This window comes from Saimiri boliviensis, chromosome 11, assembly GCF_048565385.1.
Source record: "Saimiri boliviensis isolate mSaiBol1 chromosome 11, mSaiBol1.pri, whole genome shotgun sequence".
NCBI lineage: Eukaryota > Metazoa > Chordata > Mammalia > Primates > Cebidae > Saimiri > Saimiri boliviensis.
Window position 1 is genome coordinate 43,746,948 of NC_133459.1, and position 16,457 is coordinate 43,763,404.

General features: G+C 41.7%; 1 protein-coding gene across 3 annotated transcripts in view; it reads right to left on the reverse strand.

Annotated features, from left to right (window-relative positions):
* EIF2B3 (eukaryotic translation initiation factor 2B subunit gamma) overlaps positions 1–16,457 on the reverse strand; it is a 133,570-nt gene that overhangs the window by 43,528 nt on the left and 73,585 nt on the right. For all 3 annotated transcript variants that reach the window (XM_039474160.2, XM_074380712.1, XM_074380713.1), the window contains one exon: positions 9,887–9,976. In XM_039474160.2, coding sequence (XP_039330094.1) covers positions 9,887–9,976 — 90 coding nt within the window. The remainder of the gene's footprint in view (positions 1–9,886; positions 9,977–16,457) is intronic.

Genomic DNA, 16,457 nt, shown 5'->3' on the forward strand with positions numbered 1-16,457 from the left:
TGTGAGCCACCTCACCTGGCCAATCAACATTCTATTCGTTCAGTTTATTCACTGAGCACTCAAAATGTGCCAGGCATTCTTCTGGACAGTAGGACTATAACAATGAAACAAAACAGGCAAATCCATGTCCTCATATGAACTTGCCAGTTTGGTTGCTTTTATATTTACTGAGCATTTATTAATGTGTCACAAAATGAATTGAAGATGAAGTCTGTCCTCAAGGAGTTCAAAAAGCTGGAAAAGGCAGACATGTAAATACAATTTAATGGGATGCATGTAATAATTAAAGATTATACAAGATCAGAAGAGGGAATGGTTAATTATGCCTGAGAGAGATAAACACAACTATTATTATTGTAGCACAGTAAGGATATCCAATCTAAGTTGGTGGTAAAAGGGGAAAAAATTGAGAGAATACTTCCTACAGGAGTAACATCTAGGGATGTGTTAATAAATATTTAGGAATTTGCCAGAGAACAAAGATAGATGGAAAGGACATCAATTAACCATTATACTTACAGGGAAATTATCTTTAAATCTTTATCAAACCAAACATATTTTTCTCTCTGGTTTTAGATTTTCTGGCTCCATGATGATGCTTCTTCATGGGAGTGCTTTAATTATATATATTACCCCAGTTTTTAAGTCCTCTGCAAAAGGTTATCTTTCCTACCATAGTCTGACCCATGATGCCCTCAGGTAGCACAGGCTAGCTCAACTGGGGACTCTTTATTTATAAGTCAATACAATGTGCTGTACTGCTAGAACTTTGTCCCTTCCCCAGCAGTTGATGATTTCTAGAAGTCCAAGAGACAAAAATGAATGCAACTGGCTGGGTGTGGTGGCTCACGCCTGTAATCCAAGCACTTGGGAGGCCAAGGCAGACGAATCACCTGAGGTCAGGAGTTCAAGACCAGCCTGACCAACATGGTGAAACCCTGTCTTAAAAAATAATAATAATAATAATGATAATGCAACTAAGAAGTTCAAAGGAGACTGACCACCTTGGTTTAATCTTGGCAGCACCTGCATCTTCAGATATCAATACACAGCCACCAAATAACAGCCCTGTTGAGAAGGTGTGTAAGATACATATTCTTAGCTATTATTATTATTATTATAATTTTTTGAGACGGAGTTTCGCTTTTTGTTGCCCAGGCTGGAGTGCAGTGGTGCGATCTCGGCTCACTGCAACCTCTGCCTCCTGGGTTCAAGCGATTCTCCTGTCTCAGCCTCCTGAGTAGCTGGATTACAGGCGCCCACCACCACATCTGGTTACGTTTTGTATTTTTTTTTCCTTTTTTTAAGAAGAAAGAGAGAAAGAAAGAAAAAGAAAGGAAAAAAAAAAGAATGAAAGAGAGGAAGAAAGGAAGAGAAAGAGGGAGAACGGGGGTGTTGCTTTGTTGCCTGGGCTAGAATGCAGTCTAAAAATGGGTATGCCTATAATTGTGCCTTATAATAGAGACATGAAAAAAAATGATGGAAGAAAATAACTAACAAGCAGTCTACCAATATTTCATTTAAACCTGTAAATAGGTGTGATGTGGTGCTGATAAGAGTATGTATTTTGTGTATTTAAAGTGGAGAGTTCTATAAATGTTAAGTCTACTTGTTCCAGATCTGAGTTCAAGTCCTGGATATCGTTAATTTTCTGTCTCATTGATTTGTCTAATATTGATGTTGAAGTCTCCCACTATTATTGTGTGGGAGTCTAAGTCTCTTTATAAGTCTTATATATCTGGGTATTCCTGTATTGGGTGCGTATATATTTAGGGTCTTTAGCTCTTCTTGTTACGTTGATCCTTTTATCATTATGTAATATCCTTCTTTGCTTCTTTTGATCTTTGTTGCTTTTTTTTTTTTTTTTTTTTTTTTTTTTTGAGACAGAGTTTCGCTCTTGTTACCCAGGCTGGAGTGCAATGGCGCGATCTCGGCTCACCACAACCTCCGCCTCCTGGGTTCAGGCAATTCTCCTGCCTCAGCCTCCTGAGTAGCTGGGATTACAGACACGCGCCACCATGCCCAGCTGATTTTTAGTATTTTTAGTAGAGACAGGGTTTCACCATGTTGACCAGGATGGTCTCGATCTCTTGACCTCATGATCCACCCGCCTCGGCCTCCCAAAGTGCTGGGATTACAGGCTTGAGCTACCGCGCCCGGCCTCTTTGTTGCTTTAAAGTCTATTTTATCAGCAAAAATTGCAACTCCTGCTTTCTATTTATTTATTTATTTTTACTCTCCATTTAGTGGGTAAATCTTTCTCCATCCCTTTGTTTTGAGTCTTTGTGTATCCTTGCATGTGAGATGGGTCTGGATGCAGTATACTGATGGGTCTTGGCTTTTTCTGCCTGTCTGTGTCTTTGGATTGGGGGATTTAATCGATTTAAATTTAGAATTAATAATAATATACGTGAGTTTAATATTACCATTTAATGTTAGCTGGCTGTTTTGCCCATTAGTTGATGTAAATTCTTGATTATGTTGCTGCTCTTTATTTTTTGGTATTTTTTAGAAAGGCTGATACTGGTTGTTCCTTTCCGTGTGTAGTGGTTCTTTCAGAAGCTCTTGTAAAGCAGGCCTGGTGGTGATGAAATCTCTGAGTGCTTGCTTGTTCGCAAAAGATTTTATCTTTCCTTCGCTTATGAAGCTTAGTTTGGCTGGACGTAAAATTCTGGGTTGAAAGTTCTCTTCTTTAAGGATGTTGAATATTGGCCCCCACTCTCTTCTGGCTTGTAGGGTTTCTGCTGAGAGATCCCTCTATGGGTCTGATAGGCTTCTCTTTATGGGTAACCTGACCTTTCTCTCTGGCTGCCCTCAGTATTTTCTCTTTCATTTCAACCCTGGTGAATCTGGCGATTATGTGCCTTGAGGTTGGTCTTCTTGAGGAATATCTTTGTGATGTTCTCTGTATTACCTGGAGTTGAATATTGTCCTGCCTTGCTAGGTTGGGAAAGTTTGCCTGAATAACATCCTGAAGCGTATTTTCCAACTTGGATTGATTCTCTTTGTCACATTCAGGTACACATATCAAACGTAGATTAGGTCTTTTCACATAGTCCCATATTTCTTGGAGACTTTGCTCATTCCTTTTTATCCTTTTTTCTCTAATCTTGTCTTCTCGTTTTATTTCATTAAGTTGGTCTTCGACCTCTGAATCTTTTCTTCTGCTTGATCAATTTGGCTGTTAAAACTTGTGCATACTTCCAGAAGTTCTCGTGTTGTGTTTTTCAGCTCCATTAATTCACTTACATTCCTCTCTAAATTATGTATTCTTGTTAACATTTCATCAAACCTTTTTTCAAAGTTCTTAGTTTCTTTGCATTGGGTTAGAACAAGTTCTTTTATTTCCCACAAGTTTCTTATCATCCACCTTTTAAAGCCTGCTTCTGTTAATGAAACACACTCGTTCTCCATCAGGCTTTGTTTCGTTGCTGATGAGGAACTGTGATCCCTTGTAGAGGAGAAGCGTTCTGATTTTGGGTATTCTCAGCCTTTTTAGGCTTGTTTCTTCCCTTTGTCATAGATTTATCCATCTGTGGTCTTTATAACTACCGTCTTTATAATTGGGTTTCTGAGTGGACATCCAACTTGTTGATTCCCAGCGCTAAAATCTGAGCAACCCACTGCACCAACTAAAACAGCGGCATTAAGATTGATGGTGCTTTTCTAACTCTGCACCAAGAACTGCTGCACCAAGGCAGCAGCAAAACCGCCTCACCAGCCGCAAGAGTCGCACTGGCGACACATGGGGCTCCTCCGCTGGGAATCTCCTGGTACGTGAGCAACAAAAATTCGTCTGAAAGTGTGGTGTCCTCTCGTTCTCTGCACTTTCACTGGGAGCTACAATCCTGAGCTGCTAGTGATCAGCCATCTTGGATCTGTCGTCATGTTTTGTATTTTTAGTAGAGATGGGGTTTCACCATGTTGACCAGGCTGGTCTTGGACTCCTGACCTTAGGTGATCTGCCCACCTCAGCCTCCCAAAGTGCTGAGATTACAGGCGTGAGCTACCATGCCCAGCCAATTTTGTTGTTATTGAAGTAAAGGACACATCACACAATCTCTAGGATATCTAAGGACATGTAAGGAAACCAAGTACAGCCAAATCAATGGATGCCTAAACTACTAAACAGTAAGAAACCAAGACTATTACTGCCTACTTCTCACAGCACTACCTGGTCCCACATCTCTGCTTCTTAGCTTCACTTTGCTGTCTTCACTCTGCTGTCTTGGGCTTACTAGAGGCTTTCTAGCTATTCTAGACTTTCATCTTTTTTTTTTTTTTCTTTTTGAGACGGAGTCTGTGTATTCCAGGCTGGAATGCAGTGGCACGATCTTGGCTTACTGCAACCTCCGCTTCCCGGGTCCTAGTTCAAGCGATTCTCCTACCTCAGCCTCTCAAGTAGCTGGGATTACAGGCACAAACCGCCATGCCCAGCTAATTTTTGTATTTTTTGGTAGAGATGGGGTTTCACCATGTTGGCCAGTCTGGTCTTGAATTGCCTGCCTTGGCCTCCCAAAGTGCTGGGATTAGAGGCACGAGCCACTGTGCCCAGCCCACCTATTTTTAATTTTTATTTAGAGACAGGGTCTCATTCTATCTACCAGGCTGAAGTGCAGTGGTGCCATCATATATAGTTCACTGTACCTCATCCTCATGGGCTCAAGTGGTCCTCCTGCCCCAGCCTCCTGAGTAGGTGAGGCTATAGGTGTACACCATCACACCCAGCTAACATAACTCTTCATTTTGTATGTGGCTTTAATTATCACCCTGATTCTGACCTTGCCATGGTGGCCTATCCCCAACTCTTGACTTGACTTTGTGGGTCCTATCCTTATTTCTCTGCATCCTGGCATAGCTGAGGCAAGGAAGTTGTGACTGCTCTGTTATTCTTCCAAGTGTGAGTCATACGCATGTGCATGTAAGTATGTTGGCAATAGAGATATCCAACATCTGTGGTAGTTGTTGCTGGCAATCAATTCAATAGTGATGAATTTTGTTGAGGCTGTGGCTGCATGACATTGAGCAAATGACTTTAGAGCATTTTCTTCCTCTATAGTATGAGTATAATTAATACCTAATGAGAGAACTATTGTAAGAAATGAATATATGTGAAAAGCACCCAGCATAGCGCCTGGTACATGGTAGGTGCTGTTAAAGGTAATTTTCTTATTTCCTCCTGTCTTCCTGCTCTGAAGGTCCAACCCCAAGACTATAAGCACTGAATGGCAATATCAGATTCTAACACTATAAGAGGTTGACTGTAACCATGGATACTTCTGGACAAGAAGGAAGTAATCAGTCTTAATTCTTCCTGTTAAGAAAACTAATCTCCTTTAAGTCTCTCTTTTTTTTTAAAATTTAATTTTATTTTATTTTTCTTTCTTTTTTTTTTTACCTTTAAGTCTCTTAAAGAGGCTAGCAGGTCTAGCAGATTAGGGAAAGAGAGAGAAGGACAAATGGGGGGCACGGAGGTGTTTCTGTACTAAGAGGAAATCAAGACTAATCTTGATATATATTTCCTGTATCCCATGGCTTTAACTCAGAAAGCTGGCATATTGCTTGAGTCCTTCACTGGGCCAGTGCCAATCTAGGGCCCTGACTCAGGTCTAAGAGCAACTCCTACTAAGGCAAGCAAAGAGCTGGGCCAATACCTGGGCTTCCAGACCTCCTAAGAGGTCAGCTTCTTTAGGTTTAATGCAGCTGATATTGTAAAAGAGGGAGAAACACTCAGTTATCAAGAGGTATCACAGTCACAATACTCAGACTAAGCTCTAATTTTGCCCTGGACATAGAATCCAACACATTTGAATTAAAATATTCAGGAGATTCGGTGGAACATTCATCTATCATAATATATTCAGAAGTGGATAAAAAAACTTGTAAAACGTATACAGTTACTTACTTCTCAACAAAGAGAGTATAGATTTTCTTCTCTCTGAGGCTCTCCCTATAGCTTTTCTGCTTAGTCAGCTGTAGAAACCCACCTCTCTTCTTTCATTATTAAGGTATTAATACTAAATTGCTTCTGTTATCTGTCACTACATCTCCTTTCCCCCATTCATCAAGCATATACTGAATGCCTTACAAATCCAGGTATATATCCGTTCTTAAAGAATTTGAGTGGAAAATATTAACATATAAGCAACTAACAAAACATAAGTGTGACTTTGAAGAAAACATGAAGCTTTCCTGCATAAAGAACACAGGGTAGAAAATGTTAACTCTCAGAGGTGAAATATAATGAAGGATTGCTACGGCAGTCCTTTCTTGAAGCTGTATCTCATAGGTTTACTCTTTCCTTTGCATTCCTAACGGAGTCATCATTTGATGACCAGATGATTATAAGAGTCTCCTACTTATCTTGAAGAAATATCTTTCCCATGCAGAATGGTTTACGTTCACTTGCCAGTTTGTATCATTGCTCATTTCCTATAAGACTATTCTGTTTAAAGATCTGTAACTCCTTGCTCAGCCTTTTTTTTTGAGACGGAGTTTCACTCTTGTTACCCAGGCTGGAGTGCAATGGCGCGATCTCGGCTCACCGCAACAACCTCCGCCTCCTGGGTTCAGGCAATTCTCCTGCCTCAGCCTCCTGAGTAGCTGGGATCACAGGCACGCGCCACCATGCCCAGCTAATTTTTTGTATTTTTAGTAGAGACGGGGTTTCACCATGTTGGCCAGGATGGTCTCGATCTCTTGACCTCGTGATCCACCCGCCTCGGCCTCCCAAAGTGCTGGGATTACAGGCTTGAGCCACCGCGCCCGGCCTCCTTGCTCAGCTTTTAAGACATTCTACATGCTGCTACTTTCTACCAACCAATTCAATCCCACCTCCCACAACTTTTCTTTTTCTTTTTCTCTTTTGAGACGGAGTTTCACTCTGTCACCCAGGCTGGAGTACAGTGGTGGGATCTCAGCTCACTACAACCTCTGCCTCCTGGGTTCAAGCAATTCTGCTGCCTCAGCCTCTTGAGTAGCTGGGATTACAGGTGTGCGCCACCACGGCTGGCTAATGTTTGTGTATTTTTTAGTCGAGATGGGGTTTCACCATGTTGGCCAGACTGGTCTCAAACTCCTGACCTCGTGATCCACCTTGGCCTCCCAAAGTGCTGGGATTACAGGCTTGAGCCACCGCACCCAGCCTCCCACAACTTTTCAAAGACCTTCACTATTCCAGGCTATTTACTGAGAATGAAGAATCTCCCTCAAATACCATTCTAATTTGCCCTACTGCGCCTTTTTACTTTTTCAAATATATTGAAATATACTAATTTTTAATATATGCTCTTTGATTCTAGTAACTCTGAGAGGTGACGGTGAATGTGGGGAAGAAAGAGATAAGCGTCTCCTAAACTGATCTTGAGATGGGGAAGTAGTATGTGCTGAGGCTCTGTATCATTCTCTACTGCAGTAGGTTCTGGGAAAGTCTCATTCCGTAGAGCTTCTGGCTGGGACCTGTAGCCATATCACCAACTTCAGGCTTGTCCTCAAGGTACACATACCATTGTGCTACACTTGCCAGGTGGGGAAATAACTAACTGGTATTGGCCAAATGAGCTACAAATAAGCTGTAACAACCAGGATGAGATGACTAGGTTTGCTGTAAAACTGCCTCCATATTCAGATACCAAAAGTCACACTCCTCTTGATAGTATTTAGGAGCACTGTCAGTTTTCTGTAGGTGTGATAACGGTATTAAGCCATTTGTTTATTAACAAAAAAGAGCCCCCCCATATATATGTATGTATACATAAAATATATATCTATTTTAAATATCATCATCCTGGAAGGGTCCATATATCTTAACTATACATACTGAAATATAATATTTACAGATGAAATTATATCAAAATGCCTCGCTTTAAAACAATTTAGGGTAATGGGGGACAGAAATGGTGGCATATATAAAACCAAATTGACAACAAGTTGATAATTGTTGAAACTGTGTGATGGATATATGGGAGTTCATTATTTTCTTTACTTTTGCATTTATGTGAAATTTTCCATAATAAATGGTTTTTTTAAAAAGTCAAACTTTCTAACATAGTTGTATCCCCTTTTGCCCATCAAAGCATAGGCTCATTTCATATGGCTTCATTTTTATTTGGGAGTGAAAATAAACCCTTCAGTGGCCAAGAGTTAATTTCATTTTTGGAATACAAACAGTCCAGACTGGTAATTGAAAAATAGGTTTTGGATCACCCTCTAGATCTTGGCAACAAGTTACCCTGCTATCTAAAAAGCAAGGTCTCCACATTCCACCATGGAGCTTAGGCTATAATTTCTATGAGGGCAGGGCCATATCTGTTTATTTATCATAGATCCCATGGTTTCTCTAGCACAATGCCTGTCTCATAATAAGTGCTTAATAAGTATATGTTGATGGAATGAAAATATTTTCCAGAGGTCAGAAGGGAGCAGGGCAACAGCAGCCTTGGTAGGGGAAATAGAGATAAAACAATCCTTGGGAAAGCTTTCTCAAAGTCCAAATGATTTGGTTTGTCATTGGCTCTATATGGGCCTCCCCAAAGGAACTTAGCAAGTGTTGTGGGGGGTAAGGGGTAGGACACTGAAAGAAAAATCATAAAGGGCAGAGGAACAATCCTCCTTCCTCTTAATATTCTGATATATATTCGAGTCTATCAGCCAAAGGCAGAGACAGCATTTAAACCAAGGTTCTCAAATTCTTTTCTCCAGATGGTCTGAGATACCACTTGCTATGGTGGTATCTGTTCACCTAGATAAGTTTCTGCCTTGAATAGCACTGGTGAACTTTCCAAACTTATCCAGCAGTCATCAAGGGAAGCTAGCTGCTTCTTTCCTTAACCATGCAGTTTTTAAATCTTTCCCACCTGTTCCTTTGAGGACTGTAGCTGCTTTTCTTATAAAAAAAATCCTTGAGACCAACTGCAAAAGGGGTTTTCTCTTTGAAAACTCAATTCCTGTGATCTGCCAGACACAATCTCTGGAAAGTATTTAAGTCCTACAATTCTGTTCTCAAAAAAAAAAAAAAAAAAAAAAAAAAAATCAGAAAATGTGCCAAATTTTATTTCTCTGCAGTCATGAAAGTTTACTCATTGAGGTGGGTTTCTTTTCTAAAATTGGGGGGAAACATGCTCTCCTTTTTCTCCTCTTTTGTGGTAAGTCTCTAGCCCTTTGCTAAGAGGGCCTATCTACTGGATAATTGCCTAGGAGAAGAGCATATAATTAGAGACAAATAGCATAAGGGCTGTGGAGCTCGCTCCTGTTGAAGGAGGGAAGAAGAGCCTGGAATTGGACAGAAAGAGGCATCATGGGTTACTGTAAGTGTTATAAAATATTTTACTGATTTCTTATAACACTGCAAAAATGCAAGCAGGGGACTCTGGTACAGATAAAACTATGTTGATGACATAATTTCATTTCTAAAACAAAAGTGAGAACTGTGCTATTGTGCTATTTTTAGAAACTGGTTATCTAATTATGAAGGTTTAAAATTTAATGGATTGCCGGGCACGGTGGCTCAAGCCTATAATCCCAGCACTTTGGGAGGCCGAGGCGGGTGGATCACGAGGTCAAGAAATCGAGACCATCCTGGTCAACATGGTGAAACCTCGTCTCTACTAAAAATACAAAAAAAAATTAGCTGGGCGTGGTGGCATGTGCCTGTAATCCCAGCTACTCAGGAGGCTGAGGCAGGAGAATTGCCTGAACCCAGGAGGTGGAGGTTGTGGTGAGCCGAGAGTACACCATTGCACTCCAGCCTGGGTAACAAGAGTGAAACTCCATCTCAAAAATAAAATAAAATAAAATAAAAAATAAAATAAAATAAAATAAAATTTAATGGATTCACAAGGTAGCTTGTTAAGCACTGTATGTTTGACTCTACCACCCTCCTTCTTACCCATTTTCCATTAGGAAATCCACAACGTATTTTTTCAAGCAGTAGAGGTGGGCATCCACAAGGCCTGTGTGGAAACGTATTCTAGGGTGCCTGCAAAAATATAAGAAAGAAGGGGTTCACAATCAGGTAACATGGTCTCCATTCTATTATCAAGTAGTAGGCACTGATAGGTTTATGAGGGTCAGAGCCATGCTGCCTATACCCCTTTCTGGGGAGATGAGGACAGTGGATCCTACCATATAAAAGGTCTTTTCCCCAGAAACCCTATAGCATACTTTCTGAGGCTCTTAAGATTCTAAAGAAATCTGGTGAGACACCATATCACTGATAATCTGCCTTATTCTAGTCAATCATTAATTGTTTTTTTTTTTTTTTTTTTTTTTTTTTTTTTTCCTTTGGAGACAGTCTTGCTTTGTTGCCCAGGCTAAAGTGCAATGGCGTGATCTCAGCTCACTGCAACCTTGTCTCCCGTCTCCCAGGCTCAAGCAATTCTTGTGCCTCAGTCTCCCAAGTAGCTGAAACTACATTTGTACACCACCATGCCCCACTAATTTTTGTATTTTAGATGGTATTTCACTATGTTGGTCAGGCTGGTCTCAAACTTCTGGTCTCAAGTGATCCACCCACCTCAGCCTCCCAGAGTGATGGGATTACAGGTGTGAGCCACCACACCTGGCCTTTATTATAAATTCTTCCACACAATTAACAAACATTTTCCTGCTTCAACCCTAATTATCCTGTTTTCCCCAGACCATAACTTAGCCATGTTTTCTTCTGCCTCCAGGATTTGGTAAGTATTCTCCATCTTCACAGAAGATGGAGTAAAATTCTATGAATAACCCTAACTTTCTACTCTTATTTATTCCTCAGGACTAACCCTAGCACACACTTCCCCTAGGAACCTTCACTGACAACAGTGAAGTTTGTGCTACCACAACACTTGGTGTCTACCTCTATTGGATAACTTATACAGTAAAGAAACAGACTATGTCCTTGTCTCTCTCTCCCACTAGACTGAAATTCAGTAGAGCAGAGATTTATCTTCACAGCTTTAGCACTTAGCATTGTGCCTCACACAAAGTAAATGTCCAATAAATAGTTGTTGAATAAACAAATAAATAAATAAATTAGGTCAAATTAAGGCATCTGCCTAAGTATAAAAAATGCCATGCTTGTAATGTCTGCAGTCATTTTATTTAATAAAAATAAACACCCAGGGAAGAGAGGGGAAGGAGTACAGTGAAAAAATAAAGATTCCAGTCATAGATGCCTGGTTGTGGTTCTTCTAACTCTGTATTGCTTTGCTTTGACTGCTCTGTAGGTTATTTTTATTTTTAGAGACAGCATCTTGCCCTGGCTGGAGACAGCCACTTGCCTAGGCTGGAGTGCAGTGGCACAATCATAGCTCACTGTAGCCTCTACCTCCTGGGCTCCAGTGATCCTCCTGCCTCAGTCTCCTGTAGGTGGGGTTGCAGGTATGCACCACCACACCTGGCCAATTTTTTTTTACTTTTATGAAAGACAAAGTCTCGCTATGTTGCCCAGGCCGGTCTTGAAATCCTGAGCTTAAGCAATCCCCCTGTCTTTTCCTTCCAAAGTGCTGGGATTACAGGTATGAGTCACCGTAACTGGCTGCCTTATAGTTTTAAGAAAAATTACTCTCATGGGATCTGTATACCCAAGAAACAATTTATCCAAGAAGTTATGGTGTACCGTGCTGGGCTTCTATTCTTTTGGGAAAAGTGCAATAGAAGAGTCAGAGACACTGGGTACAGTGGCTCACGCCTGTAATCCCAGCACTTTGGGAGGCTGAGGCGGGCTGATCGTGAGGTCAGGCATTCGACACCAGCCTGGTCAACATGGTGAAACCTCGTCTCTATTAAAAATACAAAAAAATTAGCCAGGAGTGGTGGCCTATAAACCCAGCTACTTGGAAGGCTGAGGCAGAAGAATCGCTTGAACCCAGGAGGCAGAGGTTGCAGTATGCCGAGATTGCGCCATTGCACTCCAGCCTGGGAGACACAGCAAGACTCTGGTTCAAAAAAAAAGAAAAAAGAAGAGCCAGAGACTTGGGAATCCCACACCCATACCACACACAAGCCAATTAATGTATACAAATGACAAGAAGAAAGTAAAAAGTACTTTCCTGGTTTAACTTTCTGAAATTCTCAACTTCTAAGAAATTCCTCAAGGAATAGATTATAGCAAATGTTGAGTACGACTTGTAGCAAATGTGATTTGTGGCACTTTGGGAGACTGCAGCGGGCAGATCACTTGAGCTCAGGAGTTTGAGACCAGCCTGGGTAACCTCGTGAAACCTTGTCTCTACATAAAAAATATAAAAACTAGCTGGGCGTGGTGGTGCAAGCCTGTAGTTTCAGCTACTTGTGTTGGGGGTGAGGTGGGAGAATCACCTGAGCCCAAGAGGTTGAGGCTGCAGTGAGCCATGACTGTACCACTGCACTCCAGTCTGGGCAACAGAGCAAGACCCTGTCTCAAAAAAAACACAAAATTCCATAAAAGTTCCCCTTTCTAGCCAGGTGCAGTGGTGTGTGCCTACAGTTTCAGCGACTCAGGAGGCTGAGGCAGGAGCATCACTGGCACCCAGAAGTTTGAGGATAGTCTGAGCAACATAGTGAAATCTCTCTCTCTCTCTCTCTCTCTGTGTGTGTGTGTGTGTGTGTGTGTGTGAGACAGGGTCTTGCTCTATTGCCTAGGCTAGAGTGGAGTGGGGCAATCACAGCTCACTGTAGCCGAGCTCCTTAGCTCAAGCTATTCGCCTGCCTCAACCTTCTGAGTAGCTAGGACTATAGGCATGCATCACCATTCCCAGCTAATTTTTCAAATAACTTGTCGACAGGGTCTCACTATGTTGCCCAGGCTGGTCTTGAACTCCTGGGCTCAAGGGATCCCCCTCTCTTGGCCTTCCAAAATGCTAGGATGTCAGGCATGGACCACCATGCCTAGCTGAGACCTTGACTCTTAAAAATAAAATTCCTGGCCAGGCATGGTGGCTCACACCTGTAATCCCAGCACTTTGAGAGGCTGAGGTGGGTGGATCACGAGGTCAAGAGATTGAGACCATCCTGGCCAACATGGTGAAACTTCGTCTCTACTAAAAATACAAAAATTAGCTGGGCTTGGTGGCATGCACCTGTAGTCCCAGCTACTCAGGAGACTGAGGCAGAATTGTTTAAACCCAGGAGGCAGAGGCTGCAGTGAACCAAGGTCATGCCACTGTACTCCAGCCTGGTGGCAGTGAGACTCCATCTCAAAAAAAAAAAAAAAAAAAAAAATTCCCCTTTCTTACTCCTCTATGAAGCCATTAATCTGTTAGATTGGGTCACCTGTCTTATAGAACATCCATGTTCTGAATTTGACTGATTGCTTTTAGTGTCTTTTATTTTTATTTATTTATTTACAGATGGGATCTCACTCTTGTCACCCAGGCTGGAATGCAACGGCACTATCTTAGCTCACTGCAGCTTCTAACTCTTCAGCTCAAGCAAGCCTCCCACCTCAGCCTCCTGAGTAGCTAAGACCACAGGTGCAAGCTGCCACACCTGGCTAATCTTGTATTTTTGTATGGGGTTTCACCATGTTGCCCAGGCTAGTCTTGAACTTCCAGCCTAAAGCGATACTCCTACCCTGGCCTCTCAAGGTGCTTGGATTATGGGCATGAGCCATTGTACCTAGCCTATGTCTTAAAAAACAAAAACAAACAGCTTTATGGAAGTATAATTCACATAGCATAAAATTTACCTGTTTTAGGCATATAATTTAATGATTTTTAGAAAATGTACAGAGTTATAAAACACAATCCAGTTACAGAACATTTCTTTTACTCAAGTAAGATCTCGCATGACAGTTTATAATCAGACATTCCCCTTTCCACCTCATTAAAGAGCTTCTGTACAGCAAAAGAAACTAGCAATAGAGTAAACAGACAACCTACAGAATGGGAGGAAATATTCTTTTTTTTTTGGACTGAGTTTTCGCTCTTGTTACCCAGGCTGGAGTGCAATGGTGCGATCTCGGCTCACCGCAACCTCTGCCTCCTGGGTTCAGGCAATTCTCCTGCCTCAGCCTCCTGAGTGGCTGGGATTACAGGCACGTGCCACCATGCCCAGCTAATTTTTTGTATTTTTTTTTAGTAGAGACGGGGTTTCACCATGTTGACCAGGATGGTCTCGATCTCTCGACCTCGTGATCCACCCGCCTCGGCCTCCCAAAGTGCTGGGATTACAGGCTTGAGCCACCGTGCCCGGCTGGGAGGAAATATTCTCAGACTATGCAATCGCAAAGGTGTAATATCCAATATCTATAAGGAACTTAAATCAACAAGCAAAAAACAACCCCATTAAAAAGTGGGCAAAGGACATGAACAGACACATCTCAAAAGACATACAGGCGGCCAACAAACACATAAAAAAAAATGCTCAACATCACTAATTGTCAGAGAAATACAAATCAAAGCCACAATGAGATACTACTTCATACCAGTCAGAATGGCTACTATTAAAAAATTAAACAACAACAACAACAGATGCTGGTGAGACTGTGGAGAAACAGCAATGTTTATACACTGATGGTGGGAATGTAAATTAGCCACTGTGGAAAGCAGTTTGGAGATTTCTCAAAGAACTAAAAGTAGAACTACCATTCAAAGCAATCCATTACTGGGTATATATCCAAAGGAAAAGAAATTTTTCTACCAAAAACACAAGTGCACTTCTATGTTCATCACAGTACTAGTCACAATAGCAAAGACATGGATTCAACCTAGATGTCCATCAACAGTGAACTGGATAAAGAATGTAGTACAATATATATCATGAAATACTATGCAGATATGAAACTAACAAAATTATGTCCCTTGCAGCAACATGGATACAGCTGGAGGCCATTCCTAAGCAAAGTATTATAGAAACAGAAAACCAGATATCACATGTTCTCCCTTATAAGTGAGAGCTAAACACTGGATACACATGGACATTAAGATGGGAACAATACACTGGGCGCAGTGGCTCACACCTGCAATCCCAGCACTTTGGGAGGCCGAGGCAGGTGGATCACTTGAGATTAGGAGTTTGAGACCAGCCTGGCCAACACAGTGAAACCCCATCTCTACTAAAGATACAAAAATTAGCCAGGCGTGGCGGCGAACACCTGTAATCCCAGCTACTCAGGAGGCTGAGGGAGGAGAATCGTTTGCATCCAGGAGGTGGAAGTTGTAGTGAGCCAAGACTGCACACTGCACTCCAGTCTGGGCAACAGAGTGAGACTCTGTCTCCCAAAAAATGAAAAAAAAAAAAAAAAAAAAGATGGGAGCAATAGACATTGAGAATACAAGATGGGGGAGGGAGGGAAGATAGCAAGAGTTTTTAAAAATACCTATTTGGTACTATGCTCACTACATGGATGATGAGTTCAATCGTACCCCAAATCTCACTATGACACAATATACCATGTAACATACTTACACATCGAAATAACAGTTGAAATTTAAAAAAAAAAAAAAACACAAAAACCCAATCCCCTTTCTTAACTCAGGTAATCACTAATCTGCCTCCTGTCTCTATAGATTTGCTTCTTCTGTTACTTAAAAAAAATACCATAGCCATTCTAGTGGGTGTGAAATGGTAACATCAAGGTTTTGGTTTGCATTTCCCTATGACATGATGTTGAGGATCTTGTTATGTGCTTGTTAGTCATTTGTGTATCTTCTTTGGTAAAATGTTCATTCAATCTTTTGCCTATTTTGAAATTAGGTTGTTAGTGATCTTTTTGAGTTGGCAGGTTCTTATCTTTTCATTTCCTTTTCTTTCTTTTCTCAGAGACAGGGTCTCACTTCACCCAGGCATGATCAAAACTGCAGCCTAGAACTCCTGGGCTCAAGTGATCCTACTGCCTCAGTTTCCCAAGGAGGTGGGACTATAGTAGGCTCGTGGTACACCTGGCTAATTAAAAGAAAAAAAAATTTTTTTTTTTTTTTTGAGACAGTGTTTCGCTCTTGTCGCCCAGGCTAGAGTGCAATGGTGCGATCTCAGCTTACTGCAACCTCCACCTCCTGAGTTCAAGTGATTCTCTTGCCTCAGCCTCCCAAGGAGCTTAGATTACAGGTGCCCACCACCACATCCAGATAATTTTTGTATTTTTCATAGAGATGGGGTTTCACCATGTTGGCCAGGCTGGTCTAGAACTCCTGACCTCAGGTGATCTGCCCGCCTGGGCCTTCCAAAGTGGGAATTACAGGTGTGAGTCACCATGACTGGACCTTTTAAGACTTGTTATAGACAGGGTCTCACTTTGTTGCCCAGGCTCTTCTCAAACTCCTGTCTTTAAGTGATCCTCCTGCCTTGGACTCCAAAAGTGCTGGGATTATAGGCATGAGCCACTGGGCCTGGCCTCTTATTTTTATTTTTTTTTCTGAGGCAGGGTCTCACTCTGTCACCCAGGCTGGAGTGCTATGGCATGATCACAGCTCACTGCTGCCCCAACCTCCGTGGGTTCAGGTGATCCTCTCTCATCAGCCTATTGAATAGCTGGGACTAGGCACGCGACACCATAC